The following is a 16,626-nucleotide window of genomic DNA, read 5'->3' as shown; positions in this document are numbered from 1 at the left end:
TATTTTAAAAAGAAACTTTTAAAATAGTTTACTTGCTCTATGCTTTCTTCTTTTACCTGACTGTGTTAAAATTTATTTGTAGTGATGACATCAGTCTTGTGAGATCCTGAGCATGCTTCATTAGGTTTAGTAGCTGTTGCATTATTTCTTTTATTGGTTCCTAATTCTTTGAAGTATGTTACACATTAGTATAGAGTACAGTCTATACAGGAAGCCCTCAGTGACATCAAACTCTCACTATTGAGTAGGTGACCTACAGGTGATTCAGGGTGGGTCTCCCAGCAGAATGAGACGGGGCTTCTTTCCCATCCCTTGCTACCTTTTAACTCTAGCACTTAGCTGAGAGTCAGCAGTGAAGAGCCTGCTCCATACTGTGTTGCCTAGAACACCTAGGGTCTGACCAGGTGTGGAGCTCAGAGTGGCTTAAAAGGCCACCATCATGGAGCTTTATTTCATGGGGCCACCCAGCTGTGCAGTCAGCTGAGATCAGTATTCACTGGGCTTATGTTTTTGTAGATTATGGTCCGTCACACTGTGTTACTGTGTTGGCATTGCCCTAAACCTGCTGCCTCAGTTGCTTCCTGCCCCCACGCTCCTCTCTCACTTCCAGCCATCTCCTCTAGCCCCTTCCCTAGTGTCATCTTGTTAGAAAGAGGCCTAATGACTTTGGTTTCTGAGGAGCCGTAGAATGGAGCCTCTGCTTTTCTTCTGGAAAAGAAGGACTGCTTTCTTTCTCAGTGTTCAAACTCTTTTAATATTCCTGCCCCATTCCATGACTTGTTTGTTCGTTTACTTGGTTTTATTTGCACCTTTGGGATTGCTTTATTTATTTGACCCACCAGCATCGATGGTTATTCCCTAAATCTGTGAGCTGCTGATCACGTGCCTCTACTTCCTTCCTCTCAGCCTTTCCTGTGTACAGAGTTTACATCTGTATACAATAACCCTTCCCAGGTTGCAAGGCAAAGGGTATCCTCGGGCCCACGATTTGCCTTGAGCCAGGTGAGCCAGCAGCCAAGAGCTTTATACACTGATGTCTGCAGGAGAACCAGTCACTGGCCATATTTGGTGCTGTTTTCCTGCCTCAGTGGCTTTTACCTGTAGAGTTTCCAATTACTATCTATCTCCACAGCGAAGTACACAGTTGAGTTTGGTACAACAAATTTTGCTGTGTTGAACTTTGTGAAACACCCTGAAGGCTGTTCTTTTGACTTTTCTACCACAACCAGAGGGCCACAGTAGTGGAAGCATAGCATGGGGATGAGGAAATGCTTGCTGTCCACACTTGAGTGTTCTCTAGTCACTTTGAAGCACGTTGCCTAATTAAAGAATTTTCAGTTTAGAGTTTTGTTACATTGTTTCTGTAGTTTTAATGGTTTTACTGATTATGTGGGCGGAAGATGTGTAAAGGAAATGCCTTTGACAATCTTGTGTTTTAATTTTGTTTTTCTTACAGATGTGATTATATTGATTAAATCAGATAGTGTCCATCTGTACTGTAATCCTATAAATTATCGCTATCTTTTACCCTATGTGGCACATTGGAGAAATCTGCATTTCCACTGCATGACCGAAAATGAGGTGAGGAGAAACGATAAAATAGGCGCTTAGAGACACTCTGAGGATATTCGTTCAGGAAAATGTATTGATAGAATGGGAACAGGAGGTCCTTAAAGAAATCAAATTGGGGAGTTCCCTGGTGGTCCAGTGGTTAGGACTCCAAGCTTCCACTGCAGGGGGCATGGGTTTGATCCCTGGTTGTGGAACTAAGATCCCACATGCCGCGCAACATGGCCCCCCCAAAAAATAAAAATTTGTGAAATGTGTTTACACAAAAAAAAGTTATTTTTTTTAGTGGAACTTTTCATATTTCATTATGAGGCTACCCTAGCAATAAATTATACTCCTGAAAGAGACAAAAAGGACTATTAAAATTGGGACCTAATAGTGGGCTTGTGAACCTGCCTTCCTACCCTGCTTCTTTATCCCCGGCCTGGGTCCATTCTCTCGGGCCTAGCAACTGCCCCAGGAGAATTTGATAAGCTCTGTGACATTTCCATGTTTGGATTTCTTGGTATTTGTTTCTATTTCCCTTTAGACCCTTTTCAAGATTTGGCTAGAAATCAAATTGGGACTTAAGATTTAGGATTTCGTGGAAATTGTGACCCAGTGTAGGTCCAGAACGTTTCTTGCCATATGAGCATTTGGGGGACTTTTGAGGGCAAGTTTTATCTCTTGCATTTAGGTCTCTGATCCATTTTGAGTTGATTTTTGTATGTGGTGTAAGGTAAGGGAATGACGTGTTTCTGACCAGCAAATACTGAAAGCTGCCTTTAAAAATACCCTCTTGGGCTTCCCTGGTGGTGCAGTGGTTGGCAGTCCGCCTGCCGATGCAGGGGACGTGGGTTCGTGCCCCGGTTCGGGAGGATCCCGCGTGCCGCGGAGCGGCTGGGCCCGTGAGCTATGGCCGCTGGGCCTGCACGTCCGGAGCCTGTGCTCCGCAATGGGAGAGGCCACAGCAGTGAGAGGCCCGCGTACCGAAAAAAAAAAAAAAAATACCCTCTTGATGGGAATTCCCTAGCGTTCCAGTGGTTAGGACTCTGTGCTTTTACTGCCGAGGAATGGGTTCAGTCCCTAGTCAGGGAACTAAGATCCCGCAAGCCACGCAATGCGGCCAAGCAAAACAAAACAAACAAAAAAACCCTCTTGGGACATTTGGGACAACTAATAAAAATGCACAGAAAATATGGAATTTTGTATGATGTCTCATTAGAGCGTGTTCCCTTTCTATTTCCTTCTTTAGTATGAAGATGAGGAAGCTGCAGAAGAATTTAAAATTGCCAGTTTTGTGGACATGGTTCGAGACTGTAGTAGAATTGGCATTCCTTACAGCTCCCAAGGTGCGTATCTGACAGTCAGTCATTTTAGAACCTTGCTGGGATGGTGTGTGAGTCGAATGTCCTTACTTCTCCTTTCAGTGGAGGCATTCAGCTGGGAAACCTGTTGATCTGTTTTCACTAAAGGCAAAGAGGATCAAGCAGAATGAAATTTGGGAACTTTCCTATGCAAGCTTGTATTCATAACTGAAGTTTCTGCAGCAACACAGCATGCTACCAGCAGCAGTCAGAAGAACTGATAAGGGATTTACCATAGTTGCCATCTATGCTATACCACTTATTATACTTGAAGTGTAGATATGGGGCCTCTTGCTAATAAGAAATAGTAATTTGGGTAGCTGTTAAAAATATGCTGACAGTGAGACTCAAAAATAATGTGTAGGGGACTTCCCTGGTGGTCCAGTGGTTAAGACTCTGTGCTTCCAGTGCAGGGGGCACAGGTTCGATCCCTGGTCTGGGAACTAAGATCCCACGTGCCAACACGGCATGGCCGAGAAAAAAAAGTGTGAAAACAGAGGGAAAAAATGAACAAGCTTAGCAGTGCTTGTATCTTATTTATGAAAAAAAAAAAAACTTTGCACATTGAAGCTTGTTGTTATAAGAAAAGAAAAATTTTGATTTGGTAATTTTCCCTTGAGGAAGTTGGTTAGCTGTGTTTCTTAAGGGAAAGGAGCCAAGTTTTAATAAATTTGTCTATTAATAAATATATCCACTTAGTGACACAAGTCAGATGTAGTAGGCCACTATTTATTTATTTATTTACTTACTTAGGAAACCAGAATGTGAAAAAATACTGTAGAGAAATCTGAATTTTTGTAACTTGTTTGTGTATCTGTTTCAGTTTTATTTTGCTTGATGAGGCTGTGGTGAACTTGTGAGAAATGATGTCTAATGACCACATTAGATCAGGTTTAGACTGCTATATCCAGGACGGTATTTGATACATGTTGTACTTGATTCCTCTAGGTCACTTGCAGATATTTGATATGTTTGTAGTGGAGAAATGGCCAATTGTACAGGCCTTTGCACTTGAGGGCATTGGAGGGGATGGATTTTTTACCATGAAATACGAGGTATGTATGAAAAGCAGTGTGCCTGGTTTTTGTCTACCACTGGGCTGTTTTTATGAAGGCCCACAATGTAGGTGTATAACACTCTGAAAAGCTGGCAGTGACTCCAAAGGGCATGGAGCAAGTTAAAAGAAATGGAAAATAGTTGCTATTTAAGGCTAGTCCCCAAACTGAGCTCCTGTGCCCTTTATTCTTGGAGTTCCTCTCTGTCCTCCTTCCTCTCCTTTCCCCATTCTAAGTTCACTGTAGCACCCTAGGCTGACTCCTATGTCACCCATATTTGTCACACCCACTCACCCATTCACCCACCCCTGATCTCTGGATTAGAAGCTCCTTGAGAACAAAAGCATTCTTGTTGTTTGTAGCTCAGAAGTTCGTATAATTTAACTGTTCAAGAGCAATGAAAGGAGCAATGAGAATTTTGTATAAGTACTGTGTACTAGAGGAATAAAAGGGTTAGATTTTATGGTAAGAACAGTATCTTTTATTTCAGTATCCTTTGCATCTAGATGACCAATAAATATTTGTTAAGTGAATTAATGAATGAGACTGGGAGAGGGGATCATCCAGGGTACATATTAGGGAGGATGACCTGGTATCCACCTGCCTCCATAGGATCTGCACTGAAATGACCTGCCCCCAGTACAGGAAACCAGGGAGAGGGAACATTGACATGCTAGAAATGGGGACATACTCTTAGGGATAGAAGTAAGTGAGACCTTTGGAAGCAAGACCCAGGGCTAAGTCCTACCCCCTTCTGAGAAGTAGCAGTGTCCCTAAGAAATGTTTGGAGGCTCACCTGGCAAACCCTGTAATGTAGAGGAACGTGGGCTGTAGGGATGAAGAGACACACACCACATCAGCCCTACTCTTCTTGCTCCAAACCAGTTTTCTCACATTGACCACAGGTAGCAGAACATCAACAAGGCTGTGGGAGCTGCCCCTGATAGCACCTAATGCCCTCTAATTTAGAAGAAGAGGGGCTTGAAAGGAGGCAAGCCATAGGAGGTAGAGAGGAAACTTAAAATTTTTAGTGATAATGGTAATGTTTATTTTTAATTAATTGTATAAACTAGGCATTTATACTGTCTCGTATACGCCAGGCACTGTTCTAAGCATTTTGCATGAATTAACTTTAATTCTTACAATACCCCTCCGAAGTAGGTACTATTACCATCCCTATTTTTTGGAAAGTTTAAATGAATTTCTCAAAGTCACAGAGCTAGTAGCCTGTGAGTGGCAGGGCTAGGGCCCAGTCAAGAGAGTCTGGCTTCAGAGCCTGTGCTCCTAACCCCTGGACTGCCACTAGATTAGAATTAGAAAGCAGTGCACTAGGAGGCTGTACAATTCATGCAGCTCAAATGGGGCAGGCCTCTGGCTTCTGCCTTAAGGTGCATCATACCATGAAGTCAAATCCAGGTAATGTAGATTTTTCCTGTAGGGTGGTGTTTTTAGGGGATGGGATGGGCAGTGAGGAGGAAACAGCACACATCATATTGTAAGAGTTACTACTATAAGTCTTCTCTCAAGGATCCCTTTCTTCAGATCCTGCCCTTCTCTGTAGCCACTAATTTTCATTCTCTCAGATACTTTCCTTTCGTCTCCATCTCATTTCCCTTGACCTCACTTCTCTTCCTTACCCTGTCCTTCCTGGTCGTTTAAGGTATGGAGTAGTTTGGCCTACTGATCAGCTCTGCCATTATACTGTACTTCTCTCTGATTCACATATTAAAGGCCTGATAACTGCCTGAGCCAGAAAAGTTCTTGCCTTCTTTGAAAGCTAGGAGGAGAACTACGGATACTTACATCTTAATTTTTCAAATTTCTTTTTTATTACATGCTCATACCCAGAAGAAAATCCTTAATTCAGAGGATGTTTTCATCCCTGATGTGGTAGGTGCCAGCATGAGAAAGGAAGCCAGACCCACATAGCATTTACTTGGTATTTAGGCTGAGCCAAACTAAGTTATGGATATAGGGAACTCTTTCTTCCTGGAAGCAGTACAGGGAAGTTCCTCTGCTAGGGCTTTCCCTGCCTCCAACTTCCTTCTTACTCTCCAGCTGCTGGAACTGTATGACCTGGTAATGTAAATTTACATTAACTAGCTCCCCAAGGGGAGGATTCTAAAATAATCCTCTGAATAGTGAGAATAACTACAGAGTAAACATTCATTCATCTTTTTATGGACAAACATAAGATTTTTGTACTGAAAGGTAGGATAAACCCTATGAAAAAATTCAAAAGGTAAGAAAGAGTCCACAGCATATTAGATGCAGGGATAGATTGGCATGCTTTTAAAAAATATTTTCTCCAGGAAATAAAATAAAAATTGAGAAAAATATCTCTTTGTACTTTTTAAGAATGCAGTTTGTAAAACGAGAAATGAGATAGGTAGAGCAAGCAGAATTAAAAAGGGAGGTGGATGACATGAGGAAATATTGTTATGTCTCCAAATTCATTAGTAGAATTAAGATTTGAATTTCAAAATAGAAATCAGGGAGATTGGCCAAATGGCAGAGTAGAAAGACCCTGAGCCCACCTCCTGTCACAAGCACACCAAAATCAGAATTATTTGGAGAGCAACCATCGATGAAAAAAGACCACAACCTACCAGAAAAGACCTTCTACAACTAAAGACATAAGGAACGAACCACAACAAGACAGGTAGGAAGGGCAGACTTGCAATATAGTCAGTTCCTTTTCCCCCAGGTGGGTGACCCACAACTGGAGGATAATTACATTGCAGAGGTTCTCCCACAGCAGTGAGAGTTCTGAGCCCCACATTGGGCTCCCCAGCCTGGGGGCCCTGCACTGGGAAACTGAGCTCCCAGAGCATTTGACTTTTAAGGCCAGCAGGGCTTAATATCAGGAGTCCCACAGGACTGGGGGAAACAGAGACTTCATTCTTAAAGGGCGTGCACAAAATATCACACGCCCTGGGACTCAGGGCAAAAGCAGTAATTTGATAGGACCCCAGGCCAGGCTTACCTGCTGGTCTTGGGGAGTCTCCCAGAGAGGCAAGAGGCAACTGCAGCTCACCCTGGGGACATAGACGCTGATGGCAGCCATTCCTTGGGAGCTCCCTTCTATCACGTGGACACTGATGCTAGTGCTTGCCATTGTGGAATCCTCCCTCTAGCTCATTAGCACCAAGACCTGGCTTCAGTTGCCTGTAGGGGCCAGTGCTGGGATGCCTCAGGCCAAACTAACCAGGCAGGGGAACAGCCGCACCCATCAGCAGGCTGGCTGCCTGAAGACTTCCTGAACCCACAGCTGCCTCTAGACACAGCTCCACCTACCTGTGGGAAGGCACCAGTCCCAGAATCCTCTGGGCCCCAGCCCTACCCTCCCAGAAGCCTGCTGCAGCCTTTGGACCAGTCTCACCAACCAAGGGGCAGACACCAGCTGCAAGAAAACCAGACTCCCACAGCCTGTGAATCCAGCCTGCCCAAAGCAGGCCAGACCCTGCCCTGAGAGCACTTTGGCCCCGGCCCCCTGCCCACTAGCAGCCAAATACAAGCTTCAGGACACCCTGGACCCCAAACCCAACTCTGTCAGGACACACACACACACACACACACACACACAACAGTGATCTGACACCAGCTCTGGGATCCCTAGGCCTAGAAACCAGACTCCAAGACCCAGGTCTGCCTGCCAGGTGTCTGGTACTAACTCCAGGACCTGGCTTCACCCACCAGTGGACAGGCAACAACCCTGGAGTCTTCTGGACCCTGACTCTGCCTAGCAGTGAGCCAGCACTAGTCCTGGGGCTCCCTGAGGTTTTCCAGCCCCACCAACCAGCAGCTGGCAGCCTCTGCACAAGGCAGGGCCTGGCAACCAACTGGACCAGGCACCAACAAAGCCTACCACATCACCCAAATAGCCCTCTACAAAAGAAGGACCCACACAGCCCTCATGGGAGAACCCCTAGAGCATATAGCTTGGGTGACAAGGGGGGGTGCACTGCCGGGATGCATAGGATGTCTCCTACAGAAGACCACTTCTCCAAAGTTGGGAAACATAATTAACCTACCAGATAAATAAAAATACAAACAGCAACTTAGGCAAAATGAGGGGACAGAGGAACATGTTCCAGTCAAAGGAATTAGATAAAACCCCAGAAGATGAATTAAGTGAAGTGAAAAAGGCAATCTTCCCAAGAAAGAGTGCAGGGTAGTGATCATAAAGATGACAAAGAATGTGGGTGGGGCTTCCCTGATGGCTCAGTGGTTAAGAATCCTCCTGCCAATGCAGGGGACATGGGTTCGATCCCCGGTCCAGGAAGATCCCACATGCCACGGAGCATCTAAGCCCATGGGCCACAGCTACTGAGCCTGTGCTCTAGAGCCCACGAGCCACAACTACTGAAGCCCGCGTGCCACAACTGCTGAAGCCCATGCACCTAGAGCCCGTGCTCCTCGACAAGAGAAGCCACCACAATGAGAAGCCTGCGCACCGCAACGAAGAGTAGCCCTCACTCGCCACAACTAAAGAAAGCCCACGTGCGGCAACGAAGACCCAACACAACCAAAAAAATAAATTAAAAAAAAAAAAAGAATGTGGGTGAAGAATGGATGCACAGAGCAAGAAATTAGAAGTTTTTAACAAAGAGTTTGAAAATATAAAGAACAGCTAGAGATGAAGAATACAATAACGGAAATGAAAAATACATTAGAAGGAATCATCAGTATATTAAATGATACAGAAGAATGAATCAGTGAGCTGGAAGACAAAGTAGTGGAAATCACTGATGCTGAACAGAAAAAAGAATGAAATGAGGACAGTGTAACAGACCTCTGGGACAACATCAAGCGCACTAATATTTGCATTATAGGGGTCTTAGAAGGAGAAGAGAGAAAGGTGCTAAGAACATACTTGAAGACATAATAGCTGAAAACTTCCCTAACCTGGAATAGGTTACAGTTATTCACATCCAGGAAATGCAGAGTCCCATAAAGGATTAACCCAAAGAGGAACACACCAAGACACGTTATAATTAAAATGGCAAAAATTAAAGAGAGAATATTAAAAGAGGCAAGACAAAAGGAACAAATAACATACAAGGGAACTCCCATAAGGCTGTGAGCTGATTTTTCAGCAGAAACTCTGCAGGCCAGAAGGGAGTACCATGATAAATTTAAAGTGACAAAAGGGAAAAACCTACAAGCACAAATGCACTACTCAGTAAGGCTCTCATGCATATTTGTTGATGAGAGCAAAAGCTTTATAGACAAGCAAAAGCTAAAAGAGTTCACCACCAAACCAGCTTTACAACCAATGTTAAAGGAACTTCTCTAGGTGAAAAAGAAAAGGCCACAACTAGAAACATGAAAATTATGAAATGAAAAAGCTCATCAGTAAAGGAAAACATACAGTAAAGATAGGAAATCATCCATGCACAAACCTAGTAGAAAGGTGAAAAGGCAAAAGTAGTAAAATCCACAGTATCCACAAATATACACAATAAGCACTTAAGGGATACACAGAAGAATTAGATGTAAAATGTGGTGGTGTTTTGCCGAAAGCCTGCTTTCTGTTTTAAGGTTTGTTGGATTCACTGGCAAAATAACCACTTGTTTCACACAAATAAACAGCTTTAATCCTTTAATGAAAGATGATTTAGCTTAATTTTAATATACAATCATTAGAAGGAAAGGAATAAGAATATTAGAGAAACATAACACGGTATATATACATCACGGAATTGGGCCAACACCTACTTCCAGATCCAAACAGCAGCTGGGAAGTCCTGAGTAACACCAGTCTGGAGCCCCAGTTGGGAAGGGTCCTGGGTGGTGCCTCCACCCCATGGGTGAGACTTCAGATCAGAGTTCCAGGGGCTTCCCTTTGTAATTCCAGGCCACAAACTGATAATCAGTTTGCATGCCAAAATGCAGCTCTGGATTTACTTTAGCAATGCTGTTTGTTTCACCATGTGGGTCACAAGATTTTCCAGACCCCAGGGGACTGGCCAGGTCCCCGGGGCTCAAGAAATTCCAAGACCCACTCCCTTTCTTATTGTGAGTGCTGCTTGCCTTGCTAGCAGCATTGTTAGGTGTGCAAGCAAGCGTGCAGTCCAGGCTGGGTCACAGGTCAGTCAGAGGCCTGCTTCTGCATCTGAAGCCTGAACAAGACTACTTTATTAATTTTCCCAACAGATATCAAAAACAGTCATAGTGAGGGGAGGAGAGTGCAAACTGTGGGATTGTTAAAATGCATTTGAAATTAAGAGATCAACAACTTTAAACAATCAAGTATGTATATAGATCGCTATATAAAAACCTCATGGTAACCACAAACCAAAAGACTGTAATAGGTATACACAAAAAAGAAAAATCCACACAAAACACTAAAGATAATCACAAGAGAACAAAAGAAGGAAAAGGGGAAAAAAGACCTACAAAAGCAACCCCAAAACAATTAACAAAATGGCAATAAGAACATATATATCAATAATTACCTAAAATTTAAATGGACTGACTGCTCCAATCAGAAGACACAGAGTAGCTGAATGGATACAAAAACAAGACCTTTGTATATGCTGACTACAAGAGGCTTCACTTCAGGTCTAAAGACACACACAGACTGAAAGTGAGGGGATGGATAAAGGTATTCCATGCAAATGGAAATTAACAGAAAGCCAGGGTAGCAATACTTATATCAGACAAAATAGACCATAAAATAAAGGCTGTTATAAGAGACAAAGAAGGACACTACATAATAATCAAGGAATCAATCCAAGGAGAAGATATAACAATTATAAATATATACGCACCCAACATAGGAGCACCTAAATACATAAAGCAAATATTAATGGACATAAAGGGAGAAATCAACAGTAACACAATAACAGTAGAGGACTTTAACACCCCGTTTACATCAATGGACAGATCATCCAGACAGAAAATTAGTAAGGAAGCATTGGCCTTAAATGACACATTAGACCAAATAGACTTAATTGATATAGAGCATTCCATCCCAAAGCAGCAGAATACACATTCTTTTCAAGTGCCCATGGAACATTCTCCAGGATAGGTCACATACTAGGCCACAAAACAAGCCTTGGTACATTTTTTAAAAATTGAAATCATATCAAGCATCTTTTCCAACCACAACACTGACTAGAAACCAACTACAAGGAAAAAAACTGCAAAAACCACAAAACACATGGAGGGTTAACAATATGCTACTAAACAACGAATGGATCACTGAAGAAATCAAAAAGGAAATAAAAAATTACCTAGAGACAAATGAAAATGAAAACATGATGATCCAAAACCTATGGGACACAGCAAAAGCAGTTCTAAGGGGGAAGTTTATAGCAATACAAGCTTACCTTAGGAAACAAGAAAAATCTCAAATAAACAACCTAACCTTACACCTAAAGGAGCTAGAGAAAGAAGAACAAACAAAACCCAAAGTTAGTGGAAGGGAAAAAGTCATAAAGATGGCAGAAATAAATGAAATAGAGATTTTTTTAAAAAATAGATGAAACTAAAAGCTGGTTCTCTGAAAAGATAAAATTGATGAGTCTTTAGCCAGCCGCGTAAAGAAAAAAGGGAGAGAGCCTAAATCAATAATACCAGAAATGAAAAAGGAGAAGTTACAGCTGACACCACAGGAATACAAAGGATCATAAGAGACCACTACGAGCAACTATACATCAATAAAATGGACAAACTAGAAGAAATAGACCAATTCTTAAAAAGGTACAATCTCCCAAGACTGAACCAGGAAGAAATAAAAAATATGAACAGACCAATTACCAGTACTAAAATTGAATCAAAAACAAAAAACAAAACAAAACAAAAACACTCCCAGAAAACAATAGTCCAGGACCAGATGGCTTTACAGGTGAGTTCTACCAAACATTTAGAGAAGAATTAACACCTGTCCTTCTGAAACTGTTCCAGAAAACTGCAGAGAAGGAACACTTCCAAAATCATTCTTTGAGGCCAACATCACCTGATACCAAAACCAGACTAAGATACCATAAAAAAAGAAAACAACAGGCCAGTATCACTGATGAGCATAGATGCAAAAATCGTCAACAAAATCATCAACTGAATCCAACAGCACATTAAAAGGATCATACATCATGATCAAGTGGGATCTATCAATGGAAATTTGCAGTATCTGCAGATCAATCAGTGTGATACATCACATTAACAAGTTGAAGACTAAAAACCATATGATCATCTCAACAGATGCAGAAAAGGCAAAATTCAATACCCATTTATGATTAAAAACCCTCCAAAAAGTGGGCATAGAGAGAGCATACCTCAACATAATAAAAGCAATTTATGACAGAAAAGGAATCCAAATTGGAAAGGAAGAAGTAAAGCTTTCACTGTTTGTGGATGACATAATACTATACATAGAAAATCCTAAAGACACTACCAGAAAACTGCTAGAGCTCATCAATGAATTTGGTGAAGTTGCAGGTTATAAAATTAATATACAGAAATCTGTTGCATTTCTATACACTAACAATGAACTATCACAAAGAGAAATTAAGGAAACAATCCCATCTACCATTGCATCAAAAAGAATAAAATACCTAGGAATAAATCTGCCTAAAGAGGTAAAAGACCTATTCTCAGAAAACTGTATGACACTGATGAAAGAAATTAAAGATGACACAAATGGAAAGATATATACCGTGGTCTTGGATTGGAAGAAGTAATATTGTTAAAATGACCATACTACCTGAGGCAATCTACAGATTTGGTTCAATCCCTATCAAAATACCAATGGCATTTTTCATGGAACTAGAGCAAATAATTTTAAAATTTGTATGGAAACACAAAAGACCCCAAAGAGCCAAAACAGTCTTGAGAAAGAAGAAGAACAGAGCTGGAGGAATCGCAGTCCCTGACTTTAGACTATACTACAAAGCTGCAGTAATAACAGCAGTATGGTACTGGCACACAGGCACATAGATCAATGGAACAGAATAGAGAGCCCAGCAATAAACCCATGCACTTATGGTCAATTAATCTACAACAAAAGAGGCAAGAATATACAATGGAGAGAAGACAGTCTCCAATAAGCGGTGCTGGGAAAACCAGACAGCTACATGTAAAAGAATGAAATTAGAACATTGTCTAACACCATATACAAAAATAAACTCAAAGTGGATTAAAGACCGAAGTGTAAGGCTGGAAACCATAAAACTAGAGGAAAACCTAGGCAGAACACTCTGACATAAATTGTAGCAATAGTTTTTTGGATCTGCCTCCTGATGCAAATAAAATAAACAAATTAAAAATAAACAAGTCAGACCTGATTAAACTTAAAAGCTTTCGCACAGCAAAGGAAACCGTCAACAAAATGAAGACAGCCTACTGAATGGGAGAAGATATTTGCAAATGATACAACTGATAAGAATTACTATCCAGAATATATAAAAAGCTCATACAACTCCACATCCAAAAAACAACCCAATCAAAAAATGGGCAGAAGTCCTAAACAGACATTTCTCCAAAGAAGACATGCAGATGGCCAACAGGCATGTGAAAAGATGCTCAACATCACTATCATCAGGGAAATGCAACTCAAAACCACAATGAGATATCACCTCACATTTGTCAGAATGACTGTCATCGAAAAGAACACAAATAAATGTTGGTAAGGATATGGAGAAAAGGGAAGCCATCATACACTGTTGGTGGAAATGTAAATTGGTAGAGCCACTGTGGAAAACAGTATGGAGGTTCCTCAAAAAACTAAAAATATAACTATCTTATATCCCAGCAATTCCACTCCTGGGTATACATTCAAAAAAAAAAACCCCAAAACTCGTAACTCAACAAGATACATGCACCCCAGTGTTCACAGCAACATTATTTACAGTTGCCAATATATGGACGCAACCTAAGTGTTCATCAGTAGATGAATGGATAAAGAAGATATGGTGTATATATATACAATGGAATACTGCTCAGCCATAAAAAAAGAATGAAAACTTGCCATTTGCAACAACATGGATGGATTTGGATGGTATGCTAAGTGAAATAAGTCAGAGAAACACAAATATGATATTTTATGTGGAATCTAAAAAAATACAAACTAGTGAATAAAATGAAAAAGAAATAGACTCGCAGATATAAAGAACTAACTAGTCGTTACCAGTGGGGAGAGGGAAGTGGGGAGGAGCAATATTAGGGGTAGGGGAATAAGAGGTACAAACTATTATGTATAAAATAAGGTACAAGGATATATTGTACAGCACAGGGAATATAGCCAATATTTTATAATAGCTATAAACACAGTATAAGCTTTAAAAATTGTGAATCACTATATTGTATACTTGCAACTTATATGATTTTACACATCAACTATACTTCAATATAAATAAATAAATTTTAAAAATAGAAATCAATTCAGTACCTCAAAAATCTAATTAGTTGACACACCTGTAAACCTGTTCCACAGTACAGAGGAAGGAGCCAAGTAGGCTAAATCAGTGAGGAAGAAGGTAATAAAATGGAGGATAGAGAATGGAAATAGGTGGCATCAAAAATGAATTAACTGAAGGTTATGTAGTAGTCTGTGTCGTCCTCCCCACCTCCCAAGTGATAAACAACCGGACATTTACCAACTGCCACCTCCACACTAGGAAAAACAAGGAACAAGGTGAGTGGATGGGTGGGGTTTCTCTATAGAAACTGAAAAACAAAACAAAGAGAACTCATTGGGTAGCGTAGCTTTTGATGGCTGAGAGTAAAGCTCTCTATCTACACTTTCACACTTAGAATATGAGGGAGTAGAGATCCTATAATAACTGCCTCCTGCCTGTCTACTCTCCCTATAAAACTTCCTGGTAGTTGACAAGTTCTGCTGAGAGCAGAAAGCGTCCAATCAGCCTTTTCATTTGAAAATATAAACAGGCAGTGAAGCTCACCACACATTTGATTAAATACCTGTAACTTGAAAGAAAAAGATCAAGATTTTTTAAAAACTCTGATTGATTAAGACCAAAGATAATTTATGATATAGAGGAAAAGTTAAGATACAAAACTCTCCTTAGGATGCCCAGAGAAATGTAAGATTTGGTGACTTATTAGAATAAGTGTTATTTTGTGATAAATGAATATAAGGAAAATATGAGCTCTGGAAAATGATAATTGATAAAATTAACAGAAGTTGGGAGGTAAAGTTAGGAAAATCTCAAAATATGAAAGTTTAGAAATAAAAGAGGTAGAAAATATGAGAAAAAACTTAAAAGTCATAGAGAACTTATCCATGAGGTTTGATAGCCATTAAGTAGGAGTTCTAGAAAAATAGAGCAGAGATATCAGAAGGGAGGAGATTTAAAAAAAAAAAAGTAAACATTTCCAGTGATAAAGAGAAATAAAAGCTTTTAGCAAGCATCAGTGAAAGTAGAAAAACCTTAAATCTGTCTATGCCTTTTTTGAACATTGAGGATTAAAGAATATCATAAAAATCAGAAAAAATAAGTCTTATGCAATAAGACAACAGAAACTTGATTTCTCTCCTTCCCCAACCAAAAGAAACATTAAACAAAACATGTGAGGCATTGATTGTCAAGACACTAGACATCAGGCAATGAGGAATAGTGATTGCCCTGAGAGAGAGAAATAAACAAGGTGAGCCCCAAGAATGTCCTAGCTTACTACAGTTGACCCTTAAACAACAGGAGTTTGAACTGCATAGGTCCACTTACATGCAGATTTTTTTCAGTAGTAAATACTATAATACTACACGATCCACAGTTGGTGGAATCCATGGATGCAGAATTGCATTTACAGAGGGCTGACTATAAGTTATACATGGATTTTCAACTGCACAGAGGGTCAGTTCCCCAAACCCCCTTATTCAAGGGTCAACTGTACTTTGAGAAAATTTCCAGGCTATGGCACAGGAAGGGGGTACCCAGGTCGATCCCAGTGCACTTCCTGAGCTGAGTAGATGCAGCTGAGAGTCTGGTGAGACCAAGACGGCTAGAGTACTAAAGAGGAAATATTTGCTCCAAAACAGAACTCCCAAGATCTGCCAAGATTCCTCTTTCTCCCCACCCCCACATTCAACAGCCTGTTGATATATGTGTTCATGTGTGATGTAACTACTGAAAGTGGAGGAAGAAAAAAATATCTGAAAGTATTCCAGAACAGTGCCTGATGCATGCTCAGAGCTGGGAATAGTACCTGTTCCCACCAGTTTGACTCGAAAAATGCATAATTCACAAGGGGCATTGGATAGAGTCCTCAGAAGGGTTTTGTCTCCTGTGGGGAATAATCAGCCCTTGTCTGAGCACCAATCTGGACCCTCCTAACAATTTATAAAAGCAAGAACTGAAAGGATCAAACTGTTTCCAAGTAACTGCATTCCAGAACAAATCACAAGAATATTTATAGGAATACAAAAATATCTAGCACCCAACAAGGTAAAATTCACAGTGTCTGGCATCCAAAGATTATCAGTTTACAAAGAAGTGGGAATATGACTGATAATAAGGTAATCAGTCCATCAAAATTGACCTAACATTGACAGAAATGTTAGAATTAGCAGACAAGGACATTAAAAGTTATTCTCACTGTTGCATATGTTCAAGAAGCTAGAGGAAAGACTGAACGTGTTGAACAGAAACAGAAAATATAAAAAAGACTCAGATTGAACTTCTAGAAGTGAA

At 40.7% G+C, this 16,626-nt stretch overlaps 1 protein-coding gene across 5 annotated transcripts in view; it reads left to right on the top strand.

Annotated features, from left to right (window-relative positions):
* C15H20orf194 (chromosome 15 C20orf194 homolog) overlaps nucleotides 1-16,626 on the top strand; it is a 149,820-nt gene that overhangs the window by 31,602 nt on the left and 101,592 nt on the right. For all 5 annotated transcript variants that reach the window (XR_004345717.1, XM_032604600.1, XM_032604602.1 and 2 more), the window contains exons 4-6: nucleotides 1,457-1,581; nucleotides 2,804-2,900; nucleotides 3,864-3,970. Coding sequence is in view for 4 of the 5 variants with exons in the window: in XM_032604600.1 (XP_032460491.1) it covers nucleotides 1,457-1,581; nucleotides 2,804-2,900; nucleotides 3,864-3,970 (329 nt within the window). In the remaining variant the exon portion in view is untranslated. The remainder of the gene's footprint in view (nucleotides 1-1,456; nucleotides 1,582-2,803; nucleotides 2,901-3,863; nucleotides 3,971-16,626) is intronic.

This window comes from Phocoena sinus, chromosome 15, assembly GCF_008692025.1.
Source record: "Phocoena sinus isolate mPhoSin1 chromosome 15, mPhoSin1.pri, whole genome shotgun sequence".
Taxonomy (NCBI): domain Eukaryota; kingdom Metazoa; phylum Chordata; class Mammalia; order Artiodactyla; family Phocoenidae; genus Phocoena; species Phocoena sinus.
This window is presented reverse-complemented; position numbering and strand designations above follow the sequence as displayed.